This window comes from Caretta caretta, chromosome 8 (assembly GCF_965140235.1).
Source record: "Caretta caretta isolate rCarCar2 chromosome 8, rCarCar1.hap1, whole genome shotgun sequence".
Taxonomy (NCBI): Eukaryota; Metazoa; Chordata; order Testudines; family Cheloniidae; genus Caretta; species Caretta caretta.
In genome coordinates this window covers 45,021,685-45,038,411 of record NC_134213.1, presented here as the reverse complement: position 1 = coordinate 45,038,411, position 16,727 = coordinate 45,021,685, and the positions used below count along the sequence as shown (strand labels likewise).

Genomic DNA, 16,727 nt, shown 5'->3' with positions numbered 1-16,727 from the left:
TGACAGACCGGGGCGGGGCTAGCCGGGTTTAGGGAGAGCTGCGGAGCTGGAGGCGCAGCTCCCGGATTGCCAAACGTGCAGCCGCCCGTCCCTGGCTGGTCGCAGCCGTTGCGCTCGCCATGGCCTTCGCCACGCTGAGCAAGGTGCTGCTCAGCGACAGCCTGGACCCCTGCTGCAAGCAGCTGCTGCAGGCCGGCGGCATCCAGGCGCTGGACAAGCCCAACCTCAGCCGGGAGCAGCTGCTGGCGGAGATCCAGGTGGGGGCTGCCGGGGAGCTGCCTTGCTCGGTGGGGTGCAGGCTGGGCAGAGGACGCGGGCTGCTCCCGGGTGCCAGCTGGCCCGTGCCCGGCACAGGGCCCCCGAGTCCTGGCTGGCTCGGGCTCCGTGCCGCGCTCCCCGCCCCGCGCCTGATGCAACAGCCGTGGGTTTTGCGTGGCGCGGGGACTGGAGGCCTGGGCCGGGGGGGGCAGGAGCTGAGGCGACCGTCCAGCCAAGGGCTGCACGTGCGGGGTCGGGTCCAGCCTCTGCTGGGGAGCCCTGCCCCCCCCTCCCGCACCGCCCCAGCCAGTACCCCCCAGAGCCAGTGGGCCCCCCAGCTCCCGTGCCCGGGGTGGGGGCTAGGCACGCTCAGCGGGCATGGGCGGGGAGAGGGGCTCCAGGAGAGAGGCAGGGCGCCAGCTGGGGGCAGAGCAGAGGTTTTGGTGTGACCCGGGGCAGGAGGAACCGGGGCTCCTGCAGGCAGGACACCCAAGGCTCCCCCCTGTTGGGACGTGTGGGTCTCTGCCCCTGGGGCAGCAAAACCCTGGGAGAGGGGGCAGAGTCAGACTGGAACCTCGCCCAGGGACGGGGTAGAGTCTCTGACACTTTGCACCCGGCTTGGGGCGTCTCTGTCTAAACCCCAGGCTCTGGGCTGGAACCCCTGGGGGTGGCTCCTGGGGGCCTGCTATACTGGGGTCAGGCTGGCTAGGGGCCCTTCTGGCCTTAAGACCCACACTAGGGGGTGGGGGGAGCAGTGGTTTATGGAAGCGGGGGGAGGGCTCTGGCCTCCTCTTCCCATCCGCTCCGGCGCTCACTCCTTCAGGACTGCGATGGGCTCATCGTCCGCTCGGCGACCAAAGTAACCGCAGACATCATCCAGGCCGCTGAGAAGCTGCGGGTGATCGGTCGGGCCGGCACTGGTGTCGACAACGTGGATGTGGAGGCAGCTACGAGGAAGGGCATCCTGGTGATGAAGTAAGAGCAGTGTGACTCCAGGACAGAGCTGCTTCTTCCCGCACAATGGCTGTGCTGGCCTTGGCAACGTGTGTCCAGTTTCTGGACACGTGTGTCCGAGGTCAGCGCTTGTGTGCATGGGAGGGGGGCAGCATCTGAGCAGATCCAGGGTGCATACCTGCAGATGTGTGGGCATGTGGTTCCCCTGCTGCCATGCCATTACTTAGAAAAGGCTCCAGGGACTAGACAGGAGTTGAAAGGGGCACGGTTCCATTCCCATTCTCTCTGAGCATGTCTCGTGGGGGGCACAGGGCTCTGGGTCAGGTCCCAGAGGTTTAGCAGTGCAGCTGGCTCTGAGGGTGCTCCTGGGTGGTCCGCCTAGGGCCACGTACCTTTTTTTTTGTACTTAGTTTTCTGCTGAAAATGCAGTTTGGGGCCAAATTCAGCAAATTGATTCAGCCAAAAATGGAGTGAAACTTTGAAAACGTTTCGCTTTGACTTTTGCAATGGAGCCTTTTGACGTTCTGTTTTGAAACAACTTCTGAAATCCAGCTGAACTTGGTTAAAAAGCAAAAGTTAAAAAAACTCTTGAATATTAAATGACGAATTCATTTTTGAGTCAAACAAAATGTTTTGTTCTTCTGGGTTTTTCATGTTGGCCACCAGACTGACAGATTGGTTATTCACTCATGCTTCAGCCCTCCCTTGCTCTGATGGGCCGCTTGGGGGAGGGGGCAGTGTCCCCCAGGGCAGATCCCCCGATGTGAGTAGGTTGTGGCAGGCCCCCAAGAACCGATCCCAACTGCAGAGCCTATGCAATGGGGCATGGGAACAAAACGAGATGCAGTTGGGGAAACACAGCTACCATGGGGATGGCGGGGGTTAGAATTGACCCAACCCAGCTGTTCAGCAGGAGGGAGAAAGTGGGGGGCAGCATGGCTGGAAGAGACTAGATGTTGCAGGCTGACGTGACAGCGGCAGACGGAGCCAGCGAAGCACTGAGTTCTGTGCCCGGAGGCCCCTGCCTTGGAGTGACAGTATAGTCAGTGCTGCCAGTTCAAAGCCATCATGGCTAGGAATGTTGGCAAGTCTCATTCAGGCTGAGTGTCCGCAAGCCCTGGGAAAGTGACTGCAAGGAGCACTCCCAGGCCTGCCCCATGGGGCCCACCAGGGCTCCCCTGTCCCCGATGTCTGTGCTAACCCCAGTGTGCTCTGCTCTGCCCTCAGCACGCCCACCGGGAACAGCCTGAGCGCAGCGGAGCTCACCTGCGGGATGATCCTGAGCCTGGCTAGGTGAGCACGTCTGCCCCCCAGGACAACCGTCACCCGTCATCCCCTGTCACTGCTTGGGGATCTCAGGAATAGCACACAGCCCAAGTCCCCCACACAGTGCACTGTGCTTGGCTCATCTGTGCTCGGCCCCAGCATGTGCCTCTTCCCCATGGCCCCTGCCCTCAGCATCCAGCTCCCACCCCACCCCTGCCTTGGAGCCCTGGGACGTCCCCTCTGACCTGCCCCAGGCACAAAGCCAGAGCACCGACTCCCCATCTCCTCCACTGATCCATAAGCCCTGTCTCCCCATCACCTCTGCCAGCACGGAGCCTCCGGACCCACTGCCCCCAGCATAGGGCCCTGGGTACTCGGCTCCCACCCACTCCCCGGCACTGCCAGCCACCCTGCAGAGAGCACCAGACATCCAGAAGCCACTGGCTCCCCATCCCCAGCCATGTGGCTCTGAGCTCCACACCCAGCAGGGAGCCACGGGACCCTGCCTGTGTCCCACTGGCATGCTCCTCCCCACCACTGAAAGGCAGCTTCGAGTCCCTCTGCACTGCCCACCTCAGTCACGCTGGCATGCAGCCACCATTACCTGCTCCTCATCATTGCACCCACCCACCCCATCACTGCACCTGTCTTCCCCCGCCAAGAGCCCCCAGGGCATCCACCCCCCCATCACTGCTCTTATCCCTCCCACACAGAGCCCCCAGGGCACCCCCTAGTCCCTACCATTGATTCAGCCCCTACCTAGAGCCCTGGCACCTGGCTGTCCCCTGCTCACAATCACTGCCACTGGCCCCCAACTCCAAACTACCCACCCATGTGCCCAGGTCCTTCCACAGCCCGCGACCCCCACACACCAGCTGGGGAAGGGTGGAAAGGAACAAAGCCACCGCCCTGTAGCCCTGCAGAGCATGGACCCTGGGGTGAGTCGACACCCACAAAGCACCTCTCTTCCCCCCCACACACCTCCCCCTGGGGCTCATATGCTCTGCAGGGCACTGACCCCACAGTGGGCATGCCCCATGCTGGGGGCACAGACACAAGAAGCGCCCCCTACCAGGCCCCACAGCCCCCTGGGGTGCTGGAAGCCCCCATGGAGTGTGGATTGCGCCGGGTGGCTCAGCCAGGGGCTGCAGGCTCTGCTGACCACGATGCTGTTGGTGTTTCAGGCAAATCCCCCAAGCAGCCGCCTCGATGAAGGAGGGGAAGTGGGACCGTAAGAAAGTAAGAGTCCGGTGCCATCTCCGTGGCACTGCTGGGGGGGTGGGTTGCCCTGGAGCCTCTAGTCACAGCCCTGTCTGCGTTCTTTGCTCTAGTTCATGGGAATGGAGCTTTATGGGAAAACCCTGGGCATCCTGGGCCTGGGCCGCATCGGGAGAGAAGTGGCCACCAGGATGCAGGCCTTCGGGATGAAGGTAAGGGTGGCAGCAGGGAAGGGAAAGGGTTAACCTGCCCAGAGGCTCGGTTGGGTTGGTGAGGTGCAGGGCAGGTCGTGCCCAGGGAGGGGGAGAGCGAGGGTTAATGTGCCCCATACTCCTCCCGCAGTACACACAGGTAGTGGGGGGAGGACGGGATTAATTCTCCCTCCAGCCAGGGGAATGGAGGAGAAAGGGTTAATCTGCTTCTCCGTGCAGCTGCAGCCCCTGGGGGGCGCTAAGGAGGGGGCTGCTCTGTCTGTACCTGCCCGGAGCCTCTCTGGGGACATGGGCATCTCTTGTGCCTCAGACTGATGTGACTATGGAGCAGTGCCCAGCCAGGAAAGGCAATGGGGGAAGCTCCCCTTAACTCTGCCCCTTGCACTCCTACGCCACAGCGCATCCGTGGGGCCGCGGGCGGCTGGCGGCTGGGAAGGCAGAGACTTGCCCTGTTAGCCAGCAGTGTGCGATGGGAAGGCTGGGAGCACGGTGCTGACGCTGTGGGGGAAGCTCCCTGTGCCTGGGTGCTGTGCGGATTCTCTGGCGAGAGCAAAGGGGCATTAGTTACTACGCGGGGCGCGCGCCGCTTCAGGCAGCAAAGGCAGCCTCCAGCCAGGATGGCCCAAGTTGGACTAGAGCCCAGCCAGCCGGGACAGGGCTCTGGGTCTGCTCAGTAAGGAGCGCCGGGTCAGGGCTGCCTCTTGCCCCCTGTGCATTGGTAGCTATTCCCCCTTCCGCCCCCAGGGGGCACCCTACCGAGCCCCCTCCCCCCGGCCTTTTGCCCACTGGGCTTTTTCCCTGCTGCACCTCGGAAAAGGCAGGGCAGCCCTCAGGACGGGCCCCCTACTGCCCAAGGTCCCCTCCCCCAGGGCTTGGGGGGCCTGTCACCCAAAGCTGAGGAGGTCAGCTTGGGCTGTGCGAGTGGCTGTGGCTGTGCTTAGACCATAGGGTACGATCCCATCATCACACCCGAGGACTCGGCTGCCTTCGGTGTGCAGCAGCTACCCTTGGAGCAGATCTGGCCCCTGTGCGACTTCATCACAGTGCACACACCGCTCCTGCCCTCCACCACAGGTAGGGGAGCAGGGCCCAGAGCAGCCACGCCAGCCTCTGCCTCTCCCCTCTGAAGGCCATGGGATTAACAGGGCTTGGGGGCTGGAGGGGAAAACAGGCCTAGGGGAAGAGTCAGGTACAACCCCATGCAGGACAAGATGAGGGCCCCATAGCAGGAGATCTGGATAACAGTGGTCATGGGAGCGGCGGGCTGGCAGAGCTGTGCCAGAGGGATGGGGGGCAGCAGTAAGGGGGCTGGCGCATTGGCAGAGCCATGCCGAGGGGCAGGGCTGGAATGGCAGGGGCAGCAGTCAGGAGGGTGGCAGGTTGGCAGAGCCATGGTAGCCCAGTGCACAAGCTCCCATTCTCCTTCTGCCAATAGCGGAGCCCAGGCAGGGTGAAGGGGGGGTCCTGTCACGCTGACTGCGGGCTCACAGCTAGGCCCTCCAAGGAGAACGCCCCAGCAGTGAAGGGAGATGGAGGCAGGGGGATGCTGAGGCGGAGGATGGGATCGCAGAAGAGAGGACTCTAAGGGACACTCCCCTAGAGCACTCCCTCTGGCCTGGACTGGGGTGTGTCCCTCCCAGGGCTCAGGCCAGTAGGTGTGTGCTCTGCTGCCAGCCGGGACCAGCTGCACACAGTTAACTGGGATTCCCTGGGAGGTGCGGGTGGGTCCAGGGCAGCCCACGCTGGGAGGAGAGCCAGGCTGGCTAGCTTGTTGTCAGACTCTACCCCCCTGCTATCTCTCCCCAGGGTTACTGAACGACAGCACCTTTGCCAAGTGCCGGCGGGGGGTGCAGGTGGTGAACTGTGCTCGAGGGGGCATTGTGGATGAGGGGGCGCTGCTCCGGGCGCTGCAGTCTGGCCAGTGTGGGGGAGCCGGCCTCGACGTCTTCACCGAGGTAGGTAAATGGGGCCTTGGGCGGAGGCGGGACCCAGAGCACATTCCCCCATGGAACTGCCACAGCAGATGGGGGCCCTGGCCCCAAGCCAAGGCCTGCTGCCCTAGGAGGGGGGTGGGCACAGAAACAGAGGGTCCGTCCCAGATGCATGACCTTGGGCCAGGCCTGAGAGGTGCAAAGGAGCCTGCCCCTTGTTCATCCCCACTCTGCTGCCCAGGGTGGGTTACTCCTGGCCCATGTAATGGTCTTGTAGCTCCTTGGGGGTAGCGGGTGCAGAGCGCTGGCCCCATGTCCTGGCTCGTTCACTGGCCATGGGCTCCACTCCGCCAGGGCTCAGGGCCCTGTGCCTGCTGTTGGGTTTGACACCAGGGTTTAGCTGCTTGGAGAGCGTTACGTTCCAGCCCTCGCAGCCACCCTTGCTGTTGTAGCCCTGAGCCCAAGACCTGTAGGCCTGGGCTGACTCTGCTTCCCCCTACCCAGCTGTGACACTCGCTTCCCTGGCAGCCAGCCCCCACCATGCAGAGGCAGCCCGCCTGCTCATCTGCACCCGGCTCTGGGGAGGAGCTGGGGCCCAGCCTTGCCAGGCCCTCAGAAATGGCCCATCGGAAACTCCGTAACATTCCCAAACGAGCCTTAATTCTGTGCTCTGCGTGGGAGCGAAGTCTCCCCCACCCTGTGCGGGCCATAGGGACGGGACACGCCCCCTTATGCTGGGTACTACACCCCTGCTGTGCGCCAGCTGTACCCTCCCCACCTGTATCAGCCGTTGGGACTGAAATGCCACTCAGGCTACTCAACCAGCCTGCAGCCCAGGAGCTGTGCCCACGTCTCCACCGTGCTTTGCTGCAATGCCCCTTCAGGCAGGGCCACTCACCTGGAGGGCGGCTCGGGCTAATGGGACAGGCTGTGTCTGCAGGAGCCGCCCCAGGACCGCACCCTGGTGAACCATCCCAACGTGATCAGCTGCCCCCACCTGGGCGCCAGCACCCGGGAAGCACAGAGCCGCTGTGGCAAAGAAATCGCCCTTCAGTTTGTGGACCTGGCCCAGGGGAAGGTGCTGGCTGGCGTGGTGAGTGAGGGGGCACGGGGAGGGACGCAGGCTGCGGGCGAGGATGGGCGCTGCCTCAGCAGAGCTCTGAGCAAGCAGACAGCCCTGCCAACAGTTAACTGAGCATCTCATGCTGCCTCAGGTCCTGCCTCTGCTCTAGGACTCAGATTGTGTGTGGCCTAGTTGCTAGAGCACTGGACCGGGACTCAGGAGAACTGGGTTCAATTACTGGCTCTGCCAGCTGGCTGACCTTGGGCAAGTCACCGCCCTGCTGTGTGCCTCAGTTTCCCCATCTGTACAGTGGGGGTAATGCTATTGCCCTCCCCTGTAAAGTGCTGGCAGATCACTGGGTAAAAAGCGCTTTACAGGAGCTAGCGAGTGGCTTTCTCCCTTCCCATCAGCCCACTATGTATTCAGCCCCCTTTCCTCTTCCTCCCCCTGCCCACAGGTAAACGGCCAGGCTCTCAGCAGTGCCTTGGAACCTCAGACTAAGCCCTGGATCGCCCTGGCTAAAGCCCTGGGTGTGCTGCTGCAGACATTGGCCAGCCCGGTGAAGGGAAGCGTGCAGGTCTCCACACTGGGTGAGCTCGCAGGGCTGGGTGGCAGAGCTGGGTTGCTCCTCTCAAGCGGTGGTGCTCTCCAAGAGCTGGGTGGGCAGCATGCTGGCCCTGTGTCTCTGCCCTTGTGCTGACACAGCAGTGCCGCAGAGAGGGGGTGCTGTGCAGTGCCAGGGCTGCCCTGGGCGGGGCAGGACAAGGCATGTGGCAGCTGAAGCTATGTCTACACTGCATTGTGGTCCTGGGCTTAACGTTTCCAAGTCCATGCTTGAGCATCCAGTCCACCCTGCACTGTAAACCTGCATTTACAATTGCTGGAGCCAGGTCTCACCTGGCCATACTGCACTACACAAACCTTCTGGCTTGACCTGCGTCCTCACTGCAAAATGTCGGTTTTACAATGCAGTGTAGACATCCCCTAAGGGCCCAGGCCAGGGACTAACCAGCAATATCCTGTCTGCTCCCCCCCCGTCTCCCCTTTGAGGGAGAAGAGGAGAGTGGGCTGGAAACTTTTCATCAACTCGTTTTGTGGGGGAAAATTCCACTTTTGTCTAAATTAAACATTTTTTTAAAATATCACTTTCAACAAGTTCTCACACGGGGAAAAATTTTCATTTTGTAACATTTCCAAATTTTGTTTGTTAACTTCAAAACCTCTTCGAACGTTACTGGATGGGGTTTTTGATCGTTATATTTGTACATCATGCACTACTGCTCCAGCCCCATCGTGAAATGATGTACAAACGTAACAATCAAAAACCCCATCCAATAAAACTGGAAGAGGTTTGGAAGTCATGTTGTGAAATAATGCACAAACAAAACACTTCAAATTCCCCAGACACTCTTCCCAAACCTGTTTGAAATTCACATGTCACGGGAAATCTTGAAAACGTTTGTTTTCAGTCAGATTTGGAACACAAATACATTTAGAAATGTCAAAACTTCCTGCAAAATGGAAATTCTGAGTGTCCACCAGCTCTAGGAAGGAGCAGAGTGGGGTTTGGTGGGGGGCGGCTGGACCTGCCCTGGCTTCACACAGTGCGGTGGAGGAACAGCAGCAGGAAAGGGGAAGCCAAGCTGGGGAATAGTCTCCAGGGGAAATGGCAGACACCCACTTGCTCTGGAGTTATGAAACCAGGTTGGCCAAAACTCTGAAGCAGAGGCTCCCAAGCTGGAAGGCAGTGAGCGAGGGTGGACCTATGGTGCTAGCTGCTCATTTACATTTGTTACTCTGCTCCTGTCACTTCTCCAGGGGAGCAGCTGCTGGAGCTGATGGGATGGGAGGTGATGGCGATAGACAGGGCTGGGCCACATGAGTGGGAGCGGGACAGCAGAGTCCTTGTATTAAAACGTGGCCTCTGGCAGGGAGCGGTGAGAGAAGCCTGGCATGGGGTGGGGATCTACTGCGGCTGGGGCTCTGCTAGCGTGTCTGTGTAACCCTCATGGCTCCCCGCACCTGCAGGAGTGCCCTTGCAGAAGGCCGGGAGTTACCTGAGCCCTGCTGTGGCTACCGGCCTGCTAGAAGGAGCAGCACAGAAGGATGTGAACCTGGTGAATGGGCTGCTGCTTGTCCAGGAGGCTGGACTGAAGGTACACGGCTTGCCTGGGACCCCAGTCACACAGCCAGGAGTCAGTGCACATGGAGTCTCCTCCCTAGGTCTCTTCACTGGGCCTGCCTGGTGTGGGGCAAACTCTTCACTGGCCCGTCTGCCAACACCAGAGCCCACCTCTATTTCGTCATATCCCCCAGCAGGCACTCCCTGCCCCTGCACTAGCGGGGCACCCTCCCACCTCACCCCTTACATGTAGGCAGGGACACCTGGCATCTGCTGGATGGTCTCCCCCTGTAGGACCCCTAGAGGGGGCCCTGACAAGCCCCAGCCCCTGGCTAGCACCAACTGGGTGTTCTCTGGCCTGCAGCCCCTTCAGACGGTGAGAGGGAAAGGATGGTCCAGGGCTAGGGCTTCAGAGACCCGGGTTCAATTCCCTGCACTGCCACAGATTCCCAGGGAGACCATGGGCAAGTCACTTTGCTGTACCCTGGGGATAGCTGTACCTCCTGGGGGCGTGGAAGTACCACCGCGATGACATGGGGCTGCTGAGCGGTCATCTCCCCTCTCCCCTTCAGGTCACAACCACTCACAGCAACGCAGTGCCGGAACTGTACACCGGTGACAGCCTCCTGCAGGTCACCTTACAGGGGACCCCCTCCAGTCTAGTGGGCTCAGTCCAAGGCAGCACCCCCGTCCTGCAGGAGCTCAACGGAGCCAACTTCAAGCAGCCAGTTCCTCTCACTGGCCACCTGCTGCTCTACAGAGCCAAAGCTGCCAACGCCAGCACGCTGCCTGCAGTGATCGGTGAGGAAGGAGCCTGCCTTTGCCACCCCCAGTCCATGAGTTACAGTTAGGCCCTGAATGTCCCACCTCACCAAGGGGAGGGGTAAGATCCCACCCTGACTGCTGCTGCCTCTCTGGGGCCAGCATTGTGCCCGGCTGAGTTAAGAGGCTGCAGGGCCTTAGGCAGTTACCAGGGGGAGCAGTGTGCCCCGGCAGGGAGTCCTGGCTCAGACAAAGCCTCAGTCCTGAGAAGCAGGAATGTAGGGGGCTACAGGTCCATGATCCACCTGCACCAGTGATGGGCTCCCGGTCTCTTGGACCCCACCCTGTGCTCCTCATCCAAGGCACTCTGTTAGGAAGATATAGGGGAAAGGGTACAGTGGGGGGATTACAGGGGAGTTCCCGGCAGACGTTTGGGAATGGGGGCGGGAGGGGAGCATGATGGGAACTGAGGGCCAGGGGTTGTGAGAAGACAACCTACGGCTGTAATGAGGCCACCTGCCTCTGGCAGGCAACGGCTGCAGCAGGAGGTGGGGGAGTGATGGGGAAGGCAGGGGCCGGGTATTGCTTTGCCATTAAACATCCCCTACTCCTGAAACAGGTTTGACAGACAATGGGCCTGGTGTCCCAGAGGACCTGTCTGCACCAGCCTGGGCTGCTTGGCCATGCTGGCCAGAGGGCGGGCTGAGTTTTCCATTGATTATGAGGGAAGGCTCAGGGGCTGCCAGCCCCATAGCCACAAGGGACTGCTGCTCTCAGCCTTGTCCTGCCCCCGCAGGAATGTTCAGTGGGGTGCTAAGTCACGGCAGGGCAGAGCTAAGGGCTGTGTTGCTGCTGGGTGCCCTTGCCCCAGCAGGCACACAGCGTGAGCTCTCTGTGCTGTTCCCATCTGCAGGGCTGCTGGGGATGGCTCGGGTACAGCTCCAGTCCTACCACAGCTCCTGTGCTGTGGCGGGAGAAGAGTGGAGCATCTTGGGAATCTCTTCAGCAGTCGGGGCCCTTGGTGACGTGAAGCAGCATGTGACAGAGGCCTTCCAGCTCACACTCTAGCCCTTTACAGTGAGCTTGCAGCCGCTTCCCAGGGGAGCTGTTCTCCCAACAAAGCCAGGCCGGGTTCAAGACCAGCATGCAACCCCTCCTTTGGCAGCACTGTGCCAGCCAGCAAGCTCAGCTGGGGCCAGGCACAGCATTGGTTGTAGTTAGGAAATCCCAGCACAGTCAATACAGCATTTGGGAGGAGAGCGTGTGCTTGTGTCTTGTGTTCAGTGTCCCGCAGCGGCCCAGGGCGGGAGGGGAAGAGGTCACAGGGTATGCTGGGGGTGAAGCAGGAGTTTGCCCGCAGCAGGGAGAATGTCTTTGCGCGCTCCTGTTCCCCTGGCAAGGTCACTGTTACACTGGCACCACAGCATGCCCACGGTGCAGGCTGGCACTTTACAGCCCTGCCCTGGCAGCACAGATCCAGCCTCTCTCCAGCTGCTTAGATGCACCCAAAGGAGGGGGGCCAGGAACACCTCCAGACTTGGCCCCAGCCCCTGCTTGTGGGACTGTAGAAGGGGCAGCTGCCTCCCAAGTGACCCTTCCTGGTCGCTATAGAGCGGCCCTGCATCCGTTTACCCGCTGCAGGGCTCCTTAAATAAACTCCAGACCTCAGCCCTTAATACATTCCCCTTGTGAGTCTCATTGGTTTATGTAGAATTCAGACCACCACTCATTGCTGGGGCTTCCCAACCTTCTAGCTGCAGCCTAGTTCTTCCCTGCATTTGGCAGGCCTCTACTTGGGTGGAGTCTGACATCACACATGTTCCTGCAGCCTTCTGCTCTCTGCAGCTTCCTCTTCTGCTGCTGTAGACCCCAGGTGCCTTGTCTTAAGACCAACTGGACAGCAGGTAATCGGCCACAGGTGCACTGGACACCACCCCCACCCACTCTTAAAGGGACCAGTCAGCCTGTGACAAGGATTCAGCCACCAGTCCCAAACTGGAACAGATGCTTTGCTGGACTGACATGCCAACGTTCGCAACACCCCTGCCCTTGCCGAGTTTGGTTCAGACACTCTGTAAGTCAAACTCCTGTGCCAGTTTTCTTCAAAAGTGGTTTGGCTGGAGATGTGGTTGAAATTTAAAAACCAAGCCCTGCTTGAAGTCTAGGTGAGGCTGGCTAGAAGTGCTTGTTTATACTACAGGCTGAGCTGGTGCAAGTGCCAGAGTTAAGGTTACAGAAACTGTTTCTATTAGAATCCTATTTGCATGTCCTTGTGCTTTTTGTGATGCTCATGTTATGGGGCTGAACTATTCTAGACTTGACCTCAGGGCCATGCTTGATTGTAGGAGACTAACCTACATCTCTCCAGCCATATTCAAGTTAAGAAGGGGGGAGTTGGAAAAAAGTTTTGCCCATTTTTAACATGCTGAGAGGGCCTTGGCACCTCCTCTCTCTCCCTGAAAGAGAGATGGTGCAAAAACAACTGGCCCTTTCCATAGCACATTTGTCACACAGCTCTTCCCTGTCAAGTCCACGCTTTGCTGGACTTTAGCATATTCTACTGTAAAATGAGAGTTCGGACCATTAGAAAACCTAGCGAGTGCATATACTGCAGAACACATGCATAAGGTGACCTGCAAGAGGGGCTGAGCCCTCGTTTTCTGGCTCCATAGAGAAGGCCTGACAGCGTTTCTGCCTCTCCCATCCCTAAAAAGGGGAGGCGTTCTGCAGCGGTACACCTTTTTGTGTATTAGACTGCAAGGAGGAGCAAGCCTGCACAAGCCCTAGAGCAAGGGTGGGCAAACTACAGCCTGAGGGCCAGATACAGCCTGCGAGCCGCACCCACACTGCTCAGCCCCCGCTGTGTCTGGGGGCTGGACCGCTCGGCCCCACTCCGGCCGAGACGCTGGGTTGGGGGCCACAAAACGCGGCTCTCGGAAGCCACGGCATGGCCCTACTCCAGCTCCTACGTGCTCCAATGGGAGCTGCAGCGGATGGGGCAGTGTGCAGAACCACCTGGCCGTGCCTCTGTGTAGGAGCTGGAGAAGGGACTGCTCCGGGAGCTACTTGAGGTAAGCGCCGCTTGGAGCCTGCACCCCTCAGCCTCTCCCTACACCCCAACCCCCTGCCCCAGTCCTGATCCTCCTCCCGCTCTCCACTATCCTCGATTCCAGCCCAAATCACCCTCCTGCACCCCAAATCCACCCCAGAGCCCGCACCCCCTCCTGCACCCCAACCCCAATTTTGTGAGTATTCATGGCCCACCATACAATTTGTATTGCCTAATCTGGCCCTCGGGCCAAAAAGTTTGCCCACCCTTGCCCTAGAGATTAAGCTGTGTAACGCTTTCCATTATACCTCTTGTTTTCATTTGTTTAGAATGTCATCAAACTAACCCCTCAGGCTGAAGTTTCCCCAACTGGTCACTGCCACTGGTTATTTTTTTGAGAAAAAATTAGGTCATCCTTTCAGAATTAGGTTTAAAAATCTTCTCATTTCCTCTTAATATATGTATAAGTTTTAAACCCATTTGATTATCACCATCCTTGGCGCAGGAGCGTGACAATTTGGCCAGGGGCAAGTCATGCGCTCAGAGGTGCTGCTTCGTATCCTCATGGACAGCTGTGATCGAGTTAGAGGCTGCAGAAATTTACCATTTGCACGTGCTCAGTAGAACTTGCTAGACACTTGCTCTTAGTCTCCTGGGCATTCTAAGTGCACTGAGCTGGCTCCCAAGCTCCAGGCAGCCTCCTGCATCATTACCAAGCCGTTGCACAGACAAGCGCAGAATTATTTTTCCACCATCGAAGTATTCTTTGGCTAAGGGAAAGGTGGGCAAGGTTGCGAGCCTGGAGAAGACTGAGTTCTAATCACAGCTCTTCCAGTGACTGGAATTAGTTGTCTGCACTGCACAGCCTAGCCCTTATTACAGAGCAAGATCTCCTAGTGCTTGCTGAAGTGGCAGGGCAGGAACATTCTCCTCCATACCCATTTTGCAAGCCTGGGAAATCCAGATCTCAAATATGGCAGATCCCAGAATCCTTCACTTAGCCATACTGTCTCTCAGATGGAATGTGCCAAATCTGTGTGCTGGACTATGACGTCTACAATAAGACTGACTCCTGCACAGCCAGCATCACAAAATGCTGGAGGATGCAATAATGAATGGACACCATATAAATGCAAAGAATAGTTAAACACAGCACTTAGCCGCCCCCATCTCCTTCCAGAGCCAGGAATAGAAGTCAGGAGTTCTGATTCCCAGCCTCCTATTGTCTAGCAAAGAGCTGTGCAGCCCACTGGTCCAGCCTGTTGCCTCCCCTTTAGGGGCTCACACACACAACCTGAGACTCCACAGCACTGTCTGAAGAACAGCCTCACCAGCACGACCAGATCATTGCACCACCTGGTGGCAGTAACGCTGTCACCCCCCCACACACACACACACAGATGAGGGCCTCTCATTTAACTGTGGCTTTTGGTTTCCCTTCAGTGTGATGTCGCTGTGTTTGCCTCCGCTATTGATAATGGCTTTATTTCTGTATGCAATATAAAAGCATATGGAATACAAAGTAGTACAGCACTACGCCAAGTGACATCGTCTGAGCCATTCTTCGTAGGCCAGTTCAGCCAAAGGAAAGCTAGCACCACCCCTGGAGGGAGGAGCTAAGGGCCGCTAGGGGAAAGCTCTGAAGAAAGGAAGAGAACAAAAAAATCTATTGAATTTTAAGCCACCCTAGAGGAGAATTTCAAACAAAACCTGCGGACAGGCTCTGGCTCTGTTCAGCCTAGATCAGCATTGCTCTGAAGGCTTATGGAATTTATTTCTTTTCAATAGCACCCTGTGGTTTGCTCCCATTGAGTCTATTGGAGCTGGCTAAAGGGCGGGGGGGCGATCCGCACACACCCAGGTTATCACCCTGCCACTGCAGAAATGTACTCCTCCAGCAAAGGGGTGCCAAACGGGAGGGACAGAATGAGCGCCTGGCATCAGAGAACATCCTAAACCGGGCACTGACATGGTCGAATGGTGTGAAGCTCTCAGCCAGGCACGCAGGGCTGCATTAGCTCTATGGGGCCCTTCAGCCAGGTACGCAGTCCCTGGGAAAAGCAACCAGTCTTTCCGTTTGCGATAATGGAGCCAGGGTGTTTGCAGTTGGTGCGGTGGGAGCCTGTGAGCTCTGTGTTGGTGGTTTGGCCATTGCCTTGGGATCTGCTCTGACGAGGCTGGGCAGGTCTACAGGGACAGAGCAATAAGAGTGGATTAATTTGCTGTCTCTCTCCCACCCCTGATGGTAGCTCACAGCCTTGGTACAGACCCCAGCTCCCCACCTAGGACACCAGCCCAGTAACTGCAGCCTGGGGTGGGGGTGGGGGGGCGCTCTTTCCTCCTTCAGAACCCGTCCAACCCCAGCCACTTCAACAGACAAGAGCCGGCCCATGTTCTGGACACTTGACAGTTTGCTCCCCCCTTTGGGGAAGGCGTTAGCCCCTCCCACAGCTCACAGTGCACAGCGACAGTTTGTTTGTAGCACACTTGCTCCAGGAGAGCTAGCACAGACATGTCTCTTCCAGCTGGGAATCGCCCCCCCAGCTCCAAGTGCAAACAGGCATGCAGCATATGCGGGTAGAGGGACCAGAGAACCAGAGTCCTGCTGCCCCAAAGTGCCAGCTAAGCCCCACCCCCAGGGGCCGTCAGCCCCACCCAACTGCTAAGCCCCTCCCCCAGGGTCTGTCAGCCCCACCTAGCTGCTAAGCCTCTCCCTCTGAGCAGTTCTGTTGAGTCCTGGCACTGAGTCCTACCATCCTCCTAGAGCTGGTTGGGAATTTGTCTGCATGATTTTCCAATGGAAAATACAGTTCTGGAAACTTTTCAGTTTTCCCTTGTGAAAATCTAAGCAAAATATTTCATTTCAGGTTGGTTCGAACCAAATCAGAATATTTCAGTTTTGAACTGACCCAAAATGTTTAATTCTGTAGCAGTTCAATAAAACATAAAGCTGTATTTACATGTCGTGGCACGTTGCCTTATGGGAGTGGTAGTTCTGGCCCCTTTCTCTCCCATGGGCTGGGCCCCTGGAGCACTACATCTCCCATAAGGCATGAATTTCACATTGACCAAGCTATGTGGTGGCTCATGGGAATCACATGCTGTTATGGGAGATGTAATCTGACCAGGGAGCCTGGCCCCCAGTGAGGACAGGTGACCCCCACAAGGCAATGTGCCACTGTAAGGAAATACAGTTTAATGTTGAAATGACTCCAAATAGAAGCATTTTGATGTGAGGAACATTGAAAAGTTTTGCTTTATTCAATAACGCTGAAACGCAATGTTTAGACCAGGGTGGGCAAACTTTTTGGCCCGAGGGCCACATCTGGATGGGGAAATTGCATGCAAGGCCATGAATGTAGGGCTGGGGCAGGGGGTGGGGTGCAGGAGGGAGTGTGAGATGTGGGAGGGGGTGCAGTGTGCAGGAAGGGGCTCAGGGCAAGGCGGTGCAGAGTGTGGGAGGGGGCTTAGGGGCTCAGGGCAGGGGGTTGGGGTGCAGGAGGGGTGTGGGGTGTGGCAGGGGGCTCGGCGCAGGAGGGGTGTGGCAGGGGGCTCAGGGCAGGGGGTTGAGGTGCAAGAGGGGTGCAGGGTGCTGCAGGAGGCTCAGGACATGGGGTTGGAGTGCAAGAGGTGTGCAGGGTGCGGCGGGGGCTCAAGGCAGGGGGTTGGAGTGCAGGGTGCAGGAGGGGTTTGAGCTGCGGGCTCCGGCCCAGCGCAGCTTACCTTACCTTGAGTGGCTCTGGGATGGCAGCAGCATGCAGCCTGCCTGCCCTGGCCCCATGCCACTCCCAATAGCGGCCGGCACCACGTCCCTGCAGACCCCGCAGGAGGAGGGCGGGGGCAGAGGACTCTGCACGCTGCCCTCACCTGCGGGTACCTCCCCCGAAGCTCC

At 58.5% G+C, this 16,727-nt stretch overlaps 2 protein-coding genes across 5 annotated transcripts in view; one reads left to right on the top strand and one right to left on the bottom strand.

Moving 5' to 3' along the window:
* The first annotated feature begins 10 nt into the window (after positions 1-10).
* On the top strand, positions 11-14,377 carry PHGDH (phosphoglycerate dehydrogenase). 2 transcript variants are annotated; one of them, XM_048860630.2, is made up of 12 exons: positions 11-257; positions 1,082-1,233; positions 2,440-2,505; positions 3,663-3,717; positions 3,810-3,908; positions 4,850-4,982; positions 5,715-5,863; positions 6,780-6,932; positions 7,360-7,492; positions 8,931-9,058; positions 9,597-9,825; positions 11,615-14,377. In XM_048860630.2, exons 1-12 carry the CDS (start codon positions 120-122, stop codon positions 11,650-11,652), a joined length of 1,473 nt encoding a protein of 490 aa, XP_048716587.1. In that variant the 5' UTR covers positions 11-119; the 3' UTR covers positions 11,653-14,377. The 2 variants fall into 2 exon arrangements, with proteins under 2 accessions (XP_048716587.1, XP_048716586.1); XM_048860629.2 differs by lacking the exon at positions 11,615-14,377 and adding an exon at positions 10,700-11,043 and having other exon boundaries at positions 12-257.
* The window catches only part of HMGCS2 (3-hydroxy-3-methylglutaryl-CoA synthase 2), a 26,738-nt gene continuing 24,315 nt past the window's right edge, over positions 14,305-16,727 (bottom strand). For all 3 annotated transcript variants that reach the window (XM_048860626.2, XM_048860628.2, XM_048860627.2), the window contains one exon: positions 14,305-15,022. The gene's annotated coding sequence lies outside the window, so the exon portion shown is untranslated. The remainder of the gene's footprint in view (positions 15,023-16,727) is intronic.